The following is a 19,234-nucleotide window of genomic DNA, read 5'->3' as shown; positions in this document are numbered from 1 at the left end:
TTATGTTAAATAGCAGTCAGCAGGAACATCTGCAGTTAATTTTTTTAAGGTAAACACGACGTGAAGCTGTGAGCCGGCATTATTCCAATAAAGCATTCATCAAAAAAAAGTACTTCACATTGTCCCTTCAACCGAGCTTTAGTGTGAAGTGTTGCAGTTCTTAATACAGAATTACAGTTTCAGCAGCCTCAGCTACACAAAACACTGCACAACCTCAACAAAGTGTTGCATGTTTGAGCTTTGTATCTTGACTTAAAAGATGCGATCTGGACTACGTCTCTGCTGAGTGGATGTTGTTACACTTTATAATTTGTTGTCCCGTCACTGACATGTCTTTCTCACCTACAGGAAATTAAAACTGTTGGGGGTGAACTAGGAATTATTCCGATGATAATCCGTGGAGAAGAGCTGAAACTAAGAGGTTTTGGAGGTACGGTGTCAGCAGAATATCTGAAACTGTCTCAGCTTGGTAGCATAAAAAACACTGCGTGGAACAGAATGTAGTCTGGAAATGTGTCTGTCATTCTACATTTTGAATGATTTGCTGACATTTCTGCCAGTAACCTGAGCATCTTACCATCTGGTGACGCTGCCCATGGTCACGTCAGATAAACATGAAGCTCTTTTGGCGTCGTCATGTAATAAAAAAGATTTTCCTCTGAAGGGCAGCATGTCACTGAGGGTTTTTTAGGAGTTAAATTAATATAATTTTGCTCTTTTCTAATTCCAGATAGCAGTAATGGTTTAGGATGGTGAATAATTTGGTACCTACATAGTATTGGCTTACATCAGTTTACAGAAAGTATTAGGAGGTCATTCTTAATTTCATTTAACCATCCACATGGTTCATACTAATTCAGCAATGATTTTTAATGATTTTCCATGACTTCTCCTTAACATTTAGCTCAGTTTCCATAACCAAAATGCACTTATTTTAGAGGTACCGCAGACAAGGTGTTGGAATGCCGTATATGATGTTAAAGTCTGCCAGTATTTCTTAGAATCCCCGTGTTACCTCTGGCTTGGTCGGGCGTCCCTACAAGTCTTTTCCCCTTAGATTTCTACTGGTGGTTAGTATCAAAAGTATTTCTTGGGGCATCCGGGTAGTGTAGCAGTCTATTCCGTTGCCTACCAACATGGGGATCCCTGTGTTACCTTCAGCTTGGTCGGGCATCCCTACAGACACAATTGGCTGTGTCTGTGGGTAGGAAACCGGATGTGGGTATGTGTCCTGGTCGCTGCACTAGTGCCTCCTCTGGTCGGTTGGGCCGGCTGTTCAGTGGGGAGGGGGAACTGGGGAGGAATAGCGTGATCCTTCTACGTGCTACGTCCCACTGGTGAAACTCCTCACTGTCAGGTGAAAAGAAGCGGCTGGTGACTCCCCATGTATCAGAGGAGACATGTGGTAGTCTGCAGCCCTTCCCCGGATCAACAGAGGGGGTGGAGCAGCGACCAGGATGGCTTTGAAGGGTGGGGTAATTGGCTGGATGCAATTGGGGAGAAAATGGGGGGGAAAATCCCTCCAAAAAAAAGTCTGTCTGTATTTCTAACACTGCGTGAAACACTGTTCTCAGCAGCTGTTAAACTTGTCCATGTGAAGGTTGAAACAGCACTGGTGTGGTGTACTGTTAACAAGCTAACTAGCCAAATGTTAGGAACGCTTGCCAGCGTAGACATGTTGGCATACTGAGACAAACTGCTGTATGAACACGCGCAACAGAAACAATGAAGTCTCACCATAATGCTTCAGTCCACTGTTAATCGTTTTAAATTGGTTGGTCTGTCTTAAAGCTGAGCTGATGCTGCTGGAGCCCGATCTCCATAACTTTTACAAAACTTTTATAAAATCATAATTTTCCATGACTTCTCCAGGACCTGGAAATCGTGTTTTCAAATTTACTGAGTTTTCCAAGTTTTTCCTGTCCGTATAAACGCGTTTCACAGATTTGACTGGGGACAATGAGCCTTGTCTGTCAATGAAACCATTGAACCTCTGTGAGTTTACATGTCTTGTTTACATGTCTACATGTCTTGTATGTAAACAGGACATGTAAATATGTCTTGTTTACATGTCTACATGTCTTGTATGTAAACAGGACATGTAAACATGTCTTGTCTACATGTCTTGTATGTAAACATAACATGTAAACATGTACATGTCTTTACATGTTTACATGTCTTGTACATAAACATGACATGTAAACACGTCTTGTTTACATGTCTACTTGTCTTGAATGTAAGCAAGACTTGTAAATATGTCTTGTTTACATGTCTTGTTCAGCCTGACTGTTAGGAGATCACTTTTACCGCCCAGCTGTTTCTGATATGTACCAGTCATCTGTTCACTGTCTCTTTGCCATTTCAGGTATTTATGGAGTTGGCAAGGCAGCAGCACATCCACCAGCTCTGGCAGTCTTAAGTCATACACCAGATGGCGCTACACAAACCATTGCATGGGTGGGCAAGGGCATTGTGTACGACACCGGAGGACTCAGCATCAAGGGCAAGGTGAGAAGGGGGCAGCAGACTGGCTCTTACCGTGCTTGTCTTTATTGGTGTGTGCCAGGTACCAGGAGCTGGTTCTGGGACCTGCATGAAGCTGCCACCCCATGTAATCAGAACATGAATAAAATATTATCATTCAGTAGTGCTGCATTTGTGCCGCAAAAACTATCATTTATGCTGTAATGCTTTTTCAGATATTAAGCATTATATTTATAGGCTGTGATGTCATCCTGCACCCCATTGTCATCAAAATCGTACCAAACTGGTGTCGTTCGTTTACGCTCAGTTTGTGCCGTGGTGTGCCCTTAAACAGGGTAAATAGTGAGGGCAGAGGAATGAAGCAGCCAGCACATATCTCTTGCCTTCACTCGTCTGTATTGAGTGACGGCGAGGAGCGCGAGTCTCTCTACCAACACACAATTAACCCAGACAAGATTACCTATTTGTGCCATTTACATTAACCTTATACCAACAACCTTACACCAGTAACCTACCAATAACCTTATACCAGTAACCTTATACCAATAACATACTGATAACCATATGCCAATAACCTTATACCAGTAACCAATAACCTACCAATAACATTATACTAGTAACCTTATACCAATAACCTACCAATAACCTTATACCAGTAACCTTATACCAATAATCATATACCAATAAACTTATACCAGTAACCTTAAACCAATAACCTACCAATAACCTACCAATAACCTACCAGCAACCATATACCATTAACCATCTCAAATCAAATCAATTTCATTTGTATAGCCCAATATCACAAATTACAAATTTGCCTCAGTGGGCTTAACAGCAACACAAAATCCTGTCCTTAGACCCTCTCATCGGATAAGGAACAACTCCCTAAAAAAAACCCTTTAACAGGGAGAAAAAATAGGAAGAAACCTCAGGGAGAGCACCAGAGGAGGATCTCTCTCCCAAGACCAGGTATACCAGTAACCTTATACCAATAACCTTATACAAATAACGTGCCAATAACCATATACCAGTAACCTTATGTCAATAGCCATATACCAATAACTAGGGCCCTACCAAATTCACGGCCGTGAAAATCGCGTCACGGACCGTGAAATCAGCCTCTTCCCGTGTAATTGACCATTTGCCGTGAAATGCAGTGAAAAGCAGAATTTAAGTGCGCAACTAGTTTGAGAAAATACTGTGCTGACATGATTGACATTTTGGATGCGCGAATAAAAGCATTCACGTGTCTAAGACATTGATTGGTTAAATGAGCATCCGGGGTGGTCGCAATGATCCTTTTTGTTACTAGCATAGTTTGAGTTAGCTGTCGTCAGCATGTTAGCTTAGGCCCTAACGTACTGAAGATATCGAAGTCTAAAACCTCAAAAAACACAACTGCAGACAACAGTAATTGAGTTTGGAAAACATATTTTACACGCTGATGGCGGAAAATTATTTTGTACGAGTTGTAATATCTCCTTAGATCACAGTCGACGAGCAGTGATTCAGCGTCACTTGGAAAGTGAAACTCATCTCAACAAAAAGAGGGCTGCCGAAAAAGAACCACAAGGTGGAACCAACAAGAAGCAAAAACAATTTCATCGATGTTTAAGAAAACAACCCAGAGCACTAAGTCTTGACATTTGGCGACCATGGAACTTGTTGAGGCATTTGCTAGTGCTAACATACCGCTGGAAAAACTTGATCACCCGAAACTGAGGGACTACCTTCAACGTAATGTGAGAAATGCGGGCGGTTTACCCAGTGCAAATAAGCTCCGACAAGACTACCTTCCTAAGCTGTTTGACGCACAATTTGAAGAGGTAAAATCTATCATAAATTCATGTGAATCGTTTTCAATTATTTTTGGATGAGTCCACCGACGAGCAGGACAATTATGTTTTGCATGTTATTTTCGATTTCATGTCGGACAAGGCCGAAGATGTTGAGACTGGAACTCTAACAGCAGTGCTGGCCGACTGTGCTTACTTGGATGCTGTAAACTATACCACTGTTTCACAAGCCGTAATTAAAACCCTCACAAAATATGGTGCAGACTTTAACAAAGTATCTGCTTTCATTAGTGACAATGCAACCTACATGACGAAGTCATACAAATCTGCACTCCAGGGTCTCATGCCAAATTCGGTGCATATCACTTGCAATGCCCACATTATTTCTCTGGTGAGTGAGTTGTGGAGAGCTGAGTTTCCTAGAGTAGATAAGTTAGTGAGCTACGTCAAAAAAGTGTTTAAGCATTGTCCCAGTCGCAAACTACACTATCGGGAAAGCATTGCAGAGAAGACAGGGGAAACGGTGGGGAAAATTGCCCTTCCACCTGAACCAGTGATTACGAGATGGAACTCGTGGTTTCGGGCTGTACAGTATCACGCAGCTCATCTGGAGTTTTACGCAGATTTTGTGGAACAGCAGCTCGCACTGACACCCCGAACACAGGCATTGACCGAACTGTTAAATCTTTTACACAATCCTCACCTGAATGAGGAGGTCAAATTCATTTCCAAAAATGCCACTAAGCTAATGGACTTGATCACTTGGTTTGAATCTCGACATGTATTAATTCGCAAGGCGTACAACAGGGTCATGGATTTGCTCTTTTGGGCAGAAGCACAGGCGAATGAAATTCACTCCGAGCGTGCAGATTTAAATGCCAGTGCTCATCACTTGTTTTCTGGCATGATACAAAAGATCAGGCAGTATTACTGCTACGTAGACGAGTCAAACGAGAACATTACGCAAAGTAGATTTAAACAACCAGCGGCCGAATTCCTGAAAGCAGTGCGCATTTTTGACCCTGCACAAATACTTATTTTGACAGTGGATTTAAACTCACTCAGCACGGACATTCCTGGATTTGACAAAAACTGTAGGCTGGAATTGCCGAACTACAAACACATCGCACATGAGGTGGACCCAACTTTACCAGCGCTAGCTTTTTCGAAATCCTCCGAATCTAGGCTACCACATCTTGCTAAAGTAGCGTGGTGCTGTCTGTCAATCCCGACGAACTCTGTGGACGCGGAGAGGGCCGTGTCAAAACATGGACAAGTATTTTCATCGCAGACACAGAGCATGAAGCCAAGCACCGTCGCAGGATGCTCAATGCTTACATTCAACCACTAGTACGGTTATGCTATGTACAGTAGGCTGGGCTATTAAGGCCCTGTGTGAAGAAAAAGTGTAATTTAATCATTGCCGTGAAATGTCGCATTTTTCTTATAGAATCCGTGAAATCTGTGATTTTCGAGAAACTAGGTCCGTGAAATTGAGCGAAATGTACCGTGAATTTGGTAGGGCCCTACCAATAACCATATACCAGTAACCTTATACCAATAACCTACCAACAACCTTATACCAATTACCGTATACCAATAACCTTATACCAATAACATACAATGACCATATACCAATAACCATATACCAGTAACCTTATACCAATAACCTACCAACAACCTTATACCAATTACCGTATACCAATAACCTTATACCAATAACATACAATGACCATATACCAATAACCATATACCAGTAACTTTATACCAGTAACCATATCCCAATAACCATATACCAATAACCCTATACAAATAACCATATACCAATAACCATATACCAATAACCTCATACCAGTAACCGCATACCAGTAACCATATACCAATAACCTCATACCAATAATATACCAATAACCTTATACCAATAACCTTATATCAATAACCATATACCAGTAACCTTATACCAATCACCCTATACCAGTAACCTTACACCAATAACCATATAACAATAATCATATACCAGTAACCTTATAGAATTCAAGATGGTGGCGCACTGGACGCAGCGGCTACTGCGGCTTCCTGTTCAGTGTTGTGTTTTCTTTGTTATTTATACATTAGTTTTAAGTTTACTTACAAGTGTAGGTCCTGCGCTCTTCTACAACCGTCAGGAACTTTTAAACCTCAGAACGGATTACTCACTTCCCTCCACCATCACGGACAATTTCCCCATCGATATTATCCGCTCACCGGCCTCGCAGTGGAAACGCTGCCCCCGTCGGCAACGTAAACAAAGAGGGGAAAACGTGGCGGGCTACATGCTGATCTAAGTAGCGCTCCCTTCAAAGTGTCCCTCCCCAGCATCTTCATAGCTAATGTCCGGTCGTTAGCTAACAAAATGGAGGAGATAAGACTCAGGCTGTCCTCTCAGAAAAGGTTGCAGAACTGCTGCCTGCTGATGTTTGTGGAGACTTGGCTCAACAGCAACGTAGCCGACTCGGCAGTCGAGCTAGCGGGCCGCACAGCCTTCCATGCCGACAGGACAGCGGACTCCGGCAAGATCCGCGGAGGAGGTTTGAGTATTTATGTCAATAACTCCTGGTGCAACAATATAAAGATCGTTGAAAGGCATTGTTCTGCTGATCTGGAGCTCCTTATGATTCAGTGCAGGCCGTTATACACCCCCCCACATGCTAATGCTAAGGTAGCACTTAAGCAGTTACAATGTGCCATCAGCAGACAACAGACCAGACACCCGGACAATGCCTTTATCATAGGGGGTGACTTTAATGAGGCTAACCTCAGGGCTGTATTGCCCAAATTCCATCAGCATGTCTCCTGCCCCACTAGGGGACAAAACACCCTGGACCATCTCTATACAAACATCAAGGACTCATACAAAGCTACTCCCTGCCCTCATCTGGGGCATTCTGACCACCTCTGCCTGTTCCTGGTCCCAGCCTACAAACCCCTAATAAAACGGATCAAGCCAGCAGTAAAGACAATCACTGTCTGGCCAGAAGGAGCAGTCTCTGAACTCCAGGACTGTTTTGAAAACACAGACTGGAGTATTTTTGCACATTCAGCTACCCATGGCTCCCATACAGACATTAATGAACAGACATCTGCCATACTAGCCTACATTAACTTTTGCACTGAGAGTGTCACAACAAAAAAATCAGTCTGCACCTTTCCAAACCAGAAACCCTGGATGACCAGTGAGGTCCGGCAGCTGCTGAAAGTCCGGGATGCAGCATTCAAGTCAGGTAACTGTGAGGCCTACAGCGCAGCCAGATCCAACCTCAAAAAGGGCATCAGAACAGCCAAACATAAATATTCCCTACGAATAGAGGACCACTTTCACAATAACTCTGATCCTCGGCGAATGTGGCAAGGCATTCAGTCTATCACAGACTACAAAAGCTCGAATCGCGGTCCCGCTGTCCATGATGCCTCCCTGCCAGACAAGCTAAATCATTTCTATGCCCGCTTCGACAAGGACAATACTGATCCAGCCACAAAAATCCCCAGCCACCCAGAAAACCAGGTGCTCACTCTATCAGTCGCAGAGGTCAGAGAATCGCTGCACAGAGTGAACACACGGAAGGCTGCCGGACCAGATGGCATACCGGGTTGGGTCTACCGGGAATGTGCCGACCAGCTGGCTGAGGTCTTCACACCTGTATTTAACCTCTCACTGTCCCAATCTAAAGTCCCGGCATGCTTTAAGACCACCCTCTATCATTCCTGTCTCCAAGAAACCAACATCCACATGTCTGAATGACTACCGACCCATAGCACGCACCCCCATTGCCATGAAGTGCTTTGAAAGACTGGTTCTGGCTCACATCAAAAACATTATCCCCCCCCACATTCGACCCACATCAGTTCGCCTACCATCCCAAAAGGTCTACTGAGGATGCCATTGCCACTGCCCTGCACGTTGCTCTGACCCACCTTGAACTTAACAACACATACATCCGGATGCTGTTTACAGATTACAGCTCTACCTTCAACACTATCATCCCCGCCAAACTAACCACCAAACTCCTCTCCCTTGGCCTCAACCCCTCCCTCTGTAACTGGATCCTTGACTTCCTGACCAACAGACCTCAGTCTGTTAGGTTAGGTGACCACTCCTCCTCCACCCTGACCCTCAGCACAGGTGCCCCTCAAGGCTGTGTTCTGAGCCCTCCCCTTTTCTCCCTCTTCACCCACGACTGCCTGCCAACTCACCCCTCAAATGTTATAGTTAAGTTTGCAGATGACACCACAGTCATTGGCCGTATCACCAACAATGACGAGATGGCCTACAGAGACGAGATTGAGCACCTCACATCATGATGTACTACCAACAATCTTGTCCTTAATGTGCGAAGACAAAGGAGCTGATTGTAGACTTCAGGAGGTCTAGAAGCTGCAGCCACTCCCCCATACACATCAATAGGGTGGAAGTGGAGCGTGTTTCCAGCTTTAAATTCCTTGGAGTCCACATCAGCGAGGACCTTTCGTGGACATTAAACACCCAGGCCCTTGTGAAAAAGGCCCAACAACGCCTGCATTTCCTGAGGAGGCTGAGGAGCGCCCGTCTATCCCCCCAAAATTCTCACCAACTTCTACCACTGCACCATAGAGAGCATCCTGACTATCTGCATCTCAGTGTGGTACGGCAACTGCACCTCAGTAGACCAGAAAGCTCTGCAGCGGATCGTCAAGGCGGCCCAGCATATCACCGGTACCCAGCTCCCAGCCATAAAAGACATTTATCACAAAGCTGCCTTCGAAGGGGTCTGAGCATCAGCAGAGATCCCTCCCACCCCAACCATGGACTGTTCTCCCCCCTGCGCTCTGGGAGGCGCTACAGGAGCCTCAGAGCCCGCACTACCAGGCTCAAAAACAGCTTCTTTCCACAAGCTGTTGCCCACCTGAACCTGGCTACCCACTGAATGTCTGTAGATATTAAATATTTTGTACTCCATCACAGTGAACATCACTGTAAGCATCATAGTGAACATCACAGTGAGCATCACAGTGAACATCATAGTGAGCATCACAGTGATCATCACATTGAGCAAGCGACAGGCAAACAAGCTGAGAGCAAACAAGCCTAGGTTGAACGAAGGCTAGAGTGAACAAAGGCAAGTGCGACTTTTTCAAGCCAAGACTTCGTCAAGCCAAGATTTCGTCACGCAAGGACTGCTCTTTTTAGATCCGGTCAGTCATCTGTATTTTGTGTACCTAGTATAGACTATTGTGTTTCCTTCACATCTGACCTTTCCTCTTCCCGGGGCTGGCATAGACATTGGGTCACTCCTAGGCGGTGACCCTACCAATCTCATCTATCCCACTCTCTTACTCACATTGAGCAAGTGGTGACGGGAGGGCTCTGGAATTGCCAGTCTGCGGTCCAAAAGCTGAGTTTATCTCAGGCTACGCATCCTTGCTCTCCCTCAACTTTCTTGCTCTAACTGAGACCTGGATCATGCCAGAAAACACTACCACACCCGCAGCTCTGTCTGATGTGTACTCTTTTTCTAACACTCCCAGAGCTGGGAGGCGGGGTGGTGGTAATGGCCTGCTAATCTCCCTGAAATGGAAATACTCTCTTGTTTCCATTCCACAATTTTCTCCGCCCTCTTTTGAATTTCATGCTGTTACTGTCTCTTATCCAGTCAAACTCACCATCGTGGTTGTGTACCGCCCACCAGGCCCCCTTGGTGAGTTTCTGGAGGAGCTTGACACACTTGGCTCGCACTTCGCTGTTGATGACTCTGCACTTGTCCTTCTCGGTGACTTCAACATCCACACTGAAAAGCTAGATCCTCTTCTCTCTTTGCTCTCCTCCTTTGACCGTCGCCTCTCACCCTCTCCTCCTATCCACAAGGCTGGCAACCAGCTGGACCTTATCTTTACTAGACACTGTCCTATTTCCAATCTCTCTGTTACTCCCCGCCAGCTCTCTGACCACTATTTCATGTCCTACTCTCTCTCTCCCTCTCTTCACCCCCCTCAGCCCCTCCCCCTACCCACATGGTTTCCACCCGTAGATACCTCCACTCTCTCTCCACCACTGATCTTTCTTCCTCTGTTACCTCTATCCTCTCTACACCTAAATATTTCTCTCTCCTACCCCCTGACACTGCTAATGATCTTCTTCTCTCTACCCTCTACTCTTCTCTGGACAATCTGTCCCCTCACCTCCAGGCCTGCACGCCCAACTCCACCTGCCACTTGGCTGTCCGACTCAGTACGTACTGACAGATGGAGCTGAGAGTGGCAGAGTGCAAATGGAGAAAGGGCAAACTCCCAGATGACCTTCTCAACTTCCAATCTCTTCTTTCCACTTTCTCCTCCTCCCTTTCTGCTGCTAAGGCTGCCTTCTATCGCTCTAAAATCCTATCCTCTGCCTCTAATCCTAAGAAACTCTTTGAAACCTTCGCTACACTTCTTCAACCCCCACCTCCTCCTCCTACCTCCTCCCTTCTCCCCGATGACTTTGCTAACTTCTTTGAAAAGAAGGTAAACGACATCAGATCCTCCTTTTCTCACCACCCAGTTAGTGATCCTGGCACTAGCCCACCGTCTACACCCTCCCTCACCTCTCCACGTCCCACCCTATCCCACCTCGCTCCCCTCTCCCCCGACGAGGTCCTCAACCTCATCACATCCAGTCGCCCCACCACATGCTCCCTTGACCCAGTCCCCTCCCCTCTTCTTCAGTCTATAGCACCTGAACTCCTTCCCTTTCTAACCTACCTCATCAACACCTCCCTCCAGGCAGGATGTTTTCCATCTCACAGGAATTGAGCATTACAGGGAGAACATTGTCGTCATCACAACATGTAAAATGTTACATATATCTTCGTAGACCACCATGCCAGGGATGAAGAGAGACTGTGGTGGAGCTGCAGCCATCTTGGGAGCTTTTAAAGCCACTGTTAAACAGGTGAGACAACATTCTGGATATGTTGGGTATTGTTAAGTGTGACTTTTGTTATCGGAGGAGACATGGTAGTCTGCAGTCCTCCCCAGATCGGCAGTGGCTGTGGAGCAGAAATTGGGACAGCTCGGAAGAGGGGGGTGATTAGACGGGTACAATTGCGGGGGGGAAATCCCAAAAAAAAAATGTTTTTAAATAAATTAGATTAAACGGTGCTTCCTTCTACTGCACCTATCCTCCCACCTTAGTATGCTGCAAGTCAGTAAAATAGCAAGGTGTGCAGAGAAAACATGACTGCACTGCAGGGAAATACCATGCAACCAGTGCAAATCCACATTCCACGAAAATAGGTTTGTGAATCTGTAATACCTCACGCTACAAAATATCTGGGAAGAGCATTGGTTCTGAGCAGTCTTAAACTGGAATCACTTGCCTGATTCTCAAAGGGGGTAAAATGGGAGTAATTATCTTGTAGTGTGTGCCCAGCCTTAAAGACACGTTGTGAGTTAGAAGCCAGGTTCACGAGTTACTCCACATGTAAGGTTAGAGAACATTCTTGCTTTGCATTCTTGGTCATGCTTTGGCTTACGTGGTGCCACAACCACATGAAGCATGGACACGTGGCTGCATGTAACCTCATGCTGCATATGGAGGACGTGCAGTCTGCTCACACGAGGTTTTGAATAACAAAGAGTAATTAAAGATGGATTTTCGAGATGAGTTTAAATAGGAGAGAGGTGAAGAATAGAGTGCAGGCAGGGTGGAGAAGAGTGTCAGGAGTGATTTGTGACAGAAAGGTACCAGCAAGAGTTAAAGGGAAGGTTTACAAGATGGTTGTGAGACCAGCTATGTTATATGGTTTGGAGACAGTGGCACTGATGAAAAGACAGGAGGCAGAGCTGGAGGTGGCAGAGATGAAGATGATAAGATTTTCACTGGGAGTGATGAAGAAGGACAGGATTAGGAACAATTATATTAGAGGGACAGCTCAGGTTGAACGGTTTGGAGACAAAACAAGAGAGGCAAGATTGAGATGGTTTGGACATGTGTGGAGGAGAGATGCTGGGTATATTGGGAGAAGGTTGCTGAATATGGAGCTGCCAGGGAAGAGGAGACGAGGAAGGCCAAAGAGAAGGTTTATGGATGTGGTGAGGGAGGACATGCAGGTGGCTGATGTGACAGAGGAAGATGCAGAGGACAGGAAGAAATGGAAACGGATGATCCGCTGTGGCGACCCCTAACGGGAGCAGCTGAAAGTAGTAGTAGTAATGAAAGATGGATTTGCAGCTTTATTGCAGTGAATTCTCACACTTCTGTAAAGGAAGATGTGTGAGAAGGCGCTGAGCCACTGCTGGCCAACATTTCCTGGATGATTTTGGTTAAAACTACACAGTCTTCATGTGCATTTTTTGCAGGGAAATTTGCCTTGAACTCAAACTCAAATTAGACCAGTTTGCTTTCATACCAGTTGTGCACTTTACTGCGGTTTACATGAAGTAGACTCCAGATCCTCGTTTTCAAGTGGACTTGAGTTGGGTTCCTTGGTGTACATCCAGCCGGCGACCTTTTTTGGGTGTCATCCCCTCTATCTGTCCCCATCTTTCCTGTCTGTATTGTCTCTGTCGATAAAGTTGAAATGCAAAAAAGCAACAAAAAAAACCAAACATGGAATACCTCTGTCAGTATGACACAGTACTGGGTCAGTACAGGTTGCAGCACTGGGTCAGTACAGTGCAGAGTACTGAGTCAGCACAGGTTGCAGTACTGAGTCAGTACAGGTTGTAGTACTGGGTCAGTACAGTGCAGAGTACTGGGTCAGCATAGGTTGCAGCACTGAGTCAGTACAGGTGTTAGCACTGAGTCACTACAGTGCAGAGTACTGAGTCAGCACAGGTTGCAGTACTGAGTCAGTACAGGTTGTGGCACTGGGTCAGTGCAGTGCAGAGTACTGGGTCAGCACAGGTTGCAATACTGAGTCAGTACAGGTTGTAGCACTGGGTCAGTACAGGTTGTAGCACTGGGTCAGTACAGGTTGTAGCACTGGGTCAGTACAGTGCAGAGTACTCGGTCAGTACAGTGCAGAATACTGGGTCAGTGCAGAGCAGAGTACTGGGTCAGTATAAGTTGTAGCACTGGGTCAGTACAGTGCAGAGTACTGAGCCAACACAGTGTACTGTACTGTATCAGTACGGTTGCATGGCTCAGGAGGTAGAGCGGGTCGTCTAGTAATCAGAAGGTCGTTGGTTCGATCCCCAGCTCCTGCGGAGGGCATGTCAATTAATCAGTCAAGTTGCACTTTATATGGCGCTTTACTAGCTGCAGCAGCCACTCAAAGCACTTTACATTCCTGGTCACATTTCAGTTTCAGACTCCTGTTACAACAGAACACAAGCCGCTTTCTGTACAATTACTATTTCTCATGCGTAATGCCACCGAAATGTGTTTTACACCATTAACTTATCCACGCGTGCATCAACATGCATCCAGCAGCATCTGTACATGCGAGCAGCTTTTATCTCCAGGGATGTGCAACATGACCCAGAAAGGTCCAAGTGTCCTTGAGCAAGACACTGGACCCATAACTGCTCCTGCTGCATGGCAGCGTCCCCCATCAGTGTGTGAATGGGTGAGTGTGAGGCGTACATTGTAGAGCGCTGTGAGTGGCGAGTGACTCGAACAGCGCTGGGTAAACATGCAGTCCAGTTACACCCTTGTAGATAATATTCACTTTGCTCAGGTGAACCGAGCTTTAAGGTGAGACAGACCTGCAGCCGACCACGTGTTCTGAGTGTGGATAAATTGTTAGTGTGTTTGTGTTTTCTGCAGGGCTTTAAGGACAACCTGCATGCAGTGTTCTGCCTGGCAGAGAACGCAGTTGGACCCACCGCCACGCGGCCCGATGACATCCACACACTGTACTCCGGAAAGTCAGCATCTTCTTCACATGCCTGTATAGAGAGATGTGTGTGTGTGTGTGTGTGTGTGTGTGTGTGTGTGTGTGTGTGTGTGTGTGTGTGTTAGGGGTCGACCGATATGTTTTTTTTCCGGGCTGATACCAGTATCGATTATCGGTATGTTATGACGGCCGCTAACCGATATTTGGGGCTGATATTCAGTTGGGAAATGTAAAAAAATGTTGTGCCAACAGTTACAGCAACACAAACCCCACACAAGGCTGCCTTTAAAGGAACATATGTGTGATAGACCATATTTGAAATAGATAAACATGAAGTGCATGGTGTTCTAGGCACTATCTGACAAGTCTAACAATCGAATGTAACAAGCTGAGTGGAATTCTCTTTAAAGAAATTATAAATTACATTCAACCGAATCAAGACAAAAAACACAACTTTAAACTATTAGACTCCACTTTCATACAAGAAACATTAAACCAGCAGCATGCTGCCCCTCTATGCTGCCCCACACTGCGTGGCCAGCACTAGCTCTCCAGTAGCTAGCGTAACAACACATGGGATTCGGCTAACCACGCATGTACTAACCACGCATGTGCTAAGGACACGTGCTAACCACGCATGTGTTAATGACACGTGCTAACGGCGCATGTGCTAAGGACACGTGCTAACCACGCATGTGTTAATGACACGTGCTAACCATGCATGTGTTAATGACACGTGCTAACCACGCATGTGCTAACCACGCAGTGATGCAGTAAGACTGCACAGTCATTTCTGAAGTAGAGGGCACATATTTCATGCACTTCACCGAACTTATAAAGTAGAACCACTGATACAGTCACAAGAACGGTGGCGTAGCTAGGATAATTACCTGATGGTGGCGGAGCTAGGATAATTACCTGATGGTGGCGTAGCTAGGATAATTACCTGATGGTGACGGAGCTTAGGATAATTACCTCATGGTGGCGTAGCTAGGATAATTACCTGATGGTGGCGTAGCTGGGATAATTACCTGATGGTGGCGTAGCTGGGATAATTACCTGATGGTGGCGTAGGTAGGATAATTACCTGACGGGCGTAGCTGGGATAATTACCTGACGGTGGCGTAGCTAGGATAATTACCTGACGGTGGCATAGCTGGGATAATTACCTGATGGTGGCGTAGCTGGGATAATTACCTGATGGTGGCGTAGCTGGGATAATTACCTGATGGTGGCGTAGCTAGGATAATTACCTCATGAAGGGAAATGAAGACAAAGAGACGGACGCGTTGCTTTCTTTCGGTTCAACGTACTGAATGAGGAAAAGTCCGCGCGTGCTCCCCTCTGTGGCAATCCTAGGCATTACCAGTCAAGCGATGAACCGTTCACTCACAACAAGTCGGTCTCAGATTAAACCTAAAGTGCTGTCCCATATGTGACAAGAAAATATGTTGTACATGATACCACGTTTAATGGCCACCACTCTTAACACTGACAATAACACTGTGTGTAACTAAAGTATCACACACTAGCTTTTTTCTGTTAGCCTAGTGCATTTGAAGGTGAAGCACAGCAGTGGCACGTGTGTTCTCTGTTTGAATTGACAGCCTGTTGTCGAGGTCCTGTCAGACCGACGTCGTGCTCTTTGGTGTGTGTGAGGGAGGGGGAGAAAGTGGGATAAGCTAATGTTATGGAGTGAGTTTTGTAACTAACGTTATGGCATGCTTTTCTTACCAACCGAGTGGGTTTTATGGCACCTGGCATGCTCCTCTCACCTTAGAGAAGTGGTCAGACTCCTCCATGCTTCTCTTCTGTGTTTGTGTTGTTGGAGTAAGTGTCACTCTGTGCTTCAGGAGAGTGAAGGCTGCGTCGGAAGCGCGCATGTTGCGCAACAGACTTTATTTTAATCGGCTGGCCGATAAAAATATGCCCATAACAATAATATGAAAAATGATAAATATAAGCCGATAATCGGCCAGACCGATAATCGGTCGAGCCCTAGTTTGTGTGTGTGTATATATGCATGTGTATATGCGTATTTATTCTACCAATTATTCCTTATTTCTGATCCCAAGGACAGTGGAAATCAACAACACCGATGCGGAGGGCAGGCTGGTGTTATCTGATGGGGTAGTGTACGCGAGCAAGGACCTCACAGCCGACATCATCCTAGATATGGCCACACTGACAGGGGCGCAGGTGAGTGGCAGCTGCTGTGTGTGCAGGGGCCAAAATCTGATATCGGCTTTGAAGGGGACAATTGTATGAGATTTTCTCAGTGCGATTGCTGAGGGGGACACCAAAAGTAGTGCTGTAACTGCTCACGAATACTCACCCTGCCGCTCAGGAACACTAGATGGCACTGCCAGCTTCTCTCACTGACCTGAATTCAAACAGCTGCAGACACTGGTTGATGTTACTGTGGCTAGCTAGCACATGCCAGCTAACCGCTAGCTAAGATAAAGAGTGCCCTGTAAATCAGTGCAGCAACATGAAGACTGGTGACGATTATAAATGTGTTTTAGTGGGGCGTCCAGGTAGCATAGCGGTCTATTCTGTTGCCTACCAACACAGGGAACGCCAGTTCGAATCCCCGTGTTACCTCCGGCTTAGTCGGGCGTCCCTACAGACACAATTGGCCGTGTCTGCGGGTGGGAAGCTGGATGTGGGTATGTGTCCTAGTCGTTGCACTAACGCCTCCTCTGGTCAGTCGGGGCACCTTTTCAGGGGGGAAGGGGAACTGGGGGGAATAGCATGGTCCTCCCACGCGCTACGTTCTCCTGGTGAAACTCCTCACTGTCAGGTGAAAAGAAGCAGCTGGTGACTCCACATGTATTGCAGGAGGCATGTGGTAGTCTGCAGCCCTCCCCGGATCAGCAGAGGGGATGGGGCAGCGACCGGGATGGCTCGGAAGAGTGGGGTAATTGACCAGGTACAATTGGGGAGAAAAAAGTCCAAAAAATAAAAGAAGCTAGAGACTTGGTTTGTCCTAGTTCAGTAGGAAGAGAGGTCCACGGTGTGGGGACTCTTAACAGCAAAAGCATGATCACCCTTTGTGACAATCCGTGGCCTGGGAATAACCAACAGGGCTCCATCTGCACATCTTCTATAAATTTATTTTTGATTTTTCCCTTTTTTCTCCCAATTTAGTGGCCAATCAATCCCTATTTTAATTCAAACACCCACCCTCGTACTGCATGCGTTCGCCAACTGCATCTCTCCGGCCGGCAGTCTCGAAGGAGACCGCCTCCCCACTTTCGTGACAAGGCGACTCCAGGCCGAACCACTGTTTTTTCCGACACACACAGAGACGCATTCACGTGACGAACACAAGCCGACTCCGCCCCCCCTCCCGAAGACAGCGTTGCCAATTATTGCTGCTTCATCGAGTCCGGCCATAGTCGGATCTGACGAGACCAGGGCGCGAACCCCAGTCCCCAGTGGGCAACTGCATCGACACAAAGCCAATGCTTAGACCGCTACACCACCGCGGACTGGCCATCTGCACATCTTAATGGTCGAGAGGGTGTATACCAGGTCAATAAATTTAGGAGCAAGACCGTTTAAGGTCCTGAACCCCAAGAAGCGGCCAGTAGGCCAGGTCCGGCCCGCCATAGCCGAATGTCCGGCCTGCGCCGACCAATTGACACTAACGCACCTGTCATAGGATGTGTGCAACATGTGAAATAAAGTGCGTGCTGCTCTGCTTTATTTTGACCTCACCCCACACCGTACTCTTGACCCGAGCTGTAGAGCGGGCGCAGATGTAAGACGTGCGCCACGCTGAGTCACAGATAATCAATAACTGTCCTAAACCAAGAACATGGCCTGCACAAAAAAGAGGAAAGATGACCAGGAAAACCGTCAGTTCAAATCTGACTGGACTGATCATCCATCCATCCATCATCCAAACCACTTATTCTCCTCTCAGAGTCGCAGGGACTCTGGAGACTATCCCAGCAGTCATTGGGCGGCATGCGGGGAGACACCCTGGACAGGCCACCAGACCTTCACACTGGGCCCACACACACACCCTTGCTTGCTGGTTGTCCATCGTGCCCGATGATGACCATCTTCTTCTATTTGTGGGTCCTTTGAGGACTCAGATAGCAGAAGATACCTGCGCAGAGATGGTTTTTAAAGTGGCATGGGGGGTGCGCTTCTCCCAACGCCACATGACTTGATTGTAGAGGAGATGGTTCCGATGGCAAGGGGGATCCCTAGACGACCGGCACCTCCACACAACTGCAGGGGGCTGCCGGAAATCCAGTTTTTCGGAAACCGCCTCGAAGCGTGCCGCCACAGCTTGCTTTTCTGTTGGGGTGAGCTCCCTTAGCCTTATGCCTTCCAGACTCATCCACAAGGCAGCGGGGCAGTGGTTGATAGGTGCCAGGGCGTGTCCACCAGGGTGGGCCTGCACACCATATCTCTGGGGCCCACTGCTGCTCCGAGATCCCCTGCCAAGTTAGCCTGGGGCCGCAAGACCCCAGTTACCATATGTGGCCACGGGGAGGCCTGGCAGGAGTCTTGGTGAAGGAGAGGCTATGTACTGGCAAGGGAAGGCTTACACGCTAGCATGCTTCCCTATTCGCCACAAAGGCTAGCCAGCGGCAGCAAGCTAAGGGCAGGAAGGACACAAGCGGGTTGGAAGAACACATGCACCTTCCCTCCAACTACACACTGCTGCACTAGACGCATCACAACACCCTGTGTGTATGTACACACACACACCCACACACACACACGTAGGGACAATTTAGTACGGCCAATTCACCTGACCTACATGTCTTTGGGCTGTGGGAGGAAACCGGAGCCCCCAGAGGAAAACCCATGCAGACACAGGGAGAACATGCAAACTCCACACAGAGGACGACCCAGGACGAGGTAGTCCCCCAAGGTTGGACTACCCCCGGACTCGAACCCAGGACCTTCTTACTGTGAGGCGACCGCGCTAACCACTGTGCCACCGTGCCGCCCTGAACTGATCAGTTTCATTTTATTATACCAGACCACAGCGATGCCAAACCGACATGCTGGATGTGCAGCTTCATGCACAGCATAGTCTCAAGCTTCAACACCAGTTTTTTTTTTTTTGGTTTTGTTTTGTTTTGTTTCGTGGTG

At 46.9% G+C, this 19,234-nt stretch overlaps 1 protein-coding gene across 1 annotated transcript in view; it reads left to right on the top strand.

Annotated features, from left to right (window-relative positions):
- Window positions 1-19,234, top strand: part of npepl1 (aminopeptidase like 1) — a 50,633-nt gene that overhangs the window by 14,136 nt on the left and 17,263 nt on the right. The window contains exons 5-9 of the mRNA XM_056274035.1: window positions 349-430; window positions 2,366-2,508; window positions 11,146-11,223; window positions 14,044-14,144; window positions 16,189-16,312. Coding sequence (XP_056130010.1) covers window positions 349-430; window positions 2,366-2,508; window positions 11,146-11,223; window positions 14,044-14,144; window positions 16,189-16,312 — 528 coding nt within the window. The remainder of the gene's footprint in view (window positions 1-348; window positions 431-2,365; window positions 2,509-11,145; window positions 11,224-14,043; window positions 14,145-16,188; window positions 16,313-19,234) is intronic.

This window comes from Lampris incognitus, chromosome 2, assembly GCF_029633865.1.
Source record: "Lampris incognitus isolate fLamInc1 chromosome 2, fLamInc1.hap2, whole genome shotgun sequence".
Lineage (NCBI taxonomy): Eukaryota > Metazoa > Chordata > Actinopteri > Lampriformes > Lampridae > Lampris > Lampris incognitus.
The sequence above is the reverse complement of the archived record's forward strand: the minus strand, read 5'-3'. Positions and strand labels throughout refer to the sequence as shown.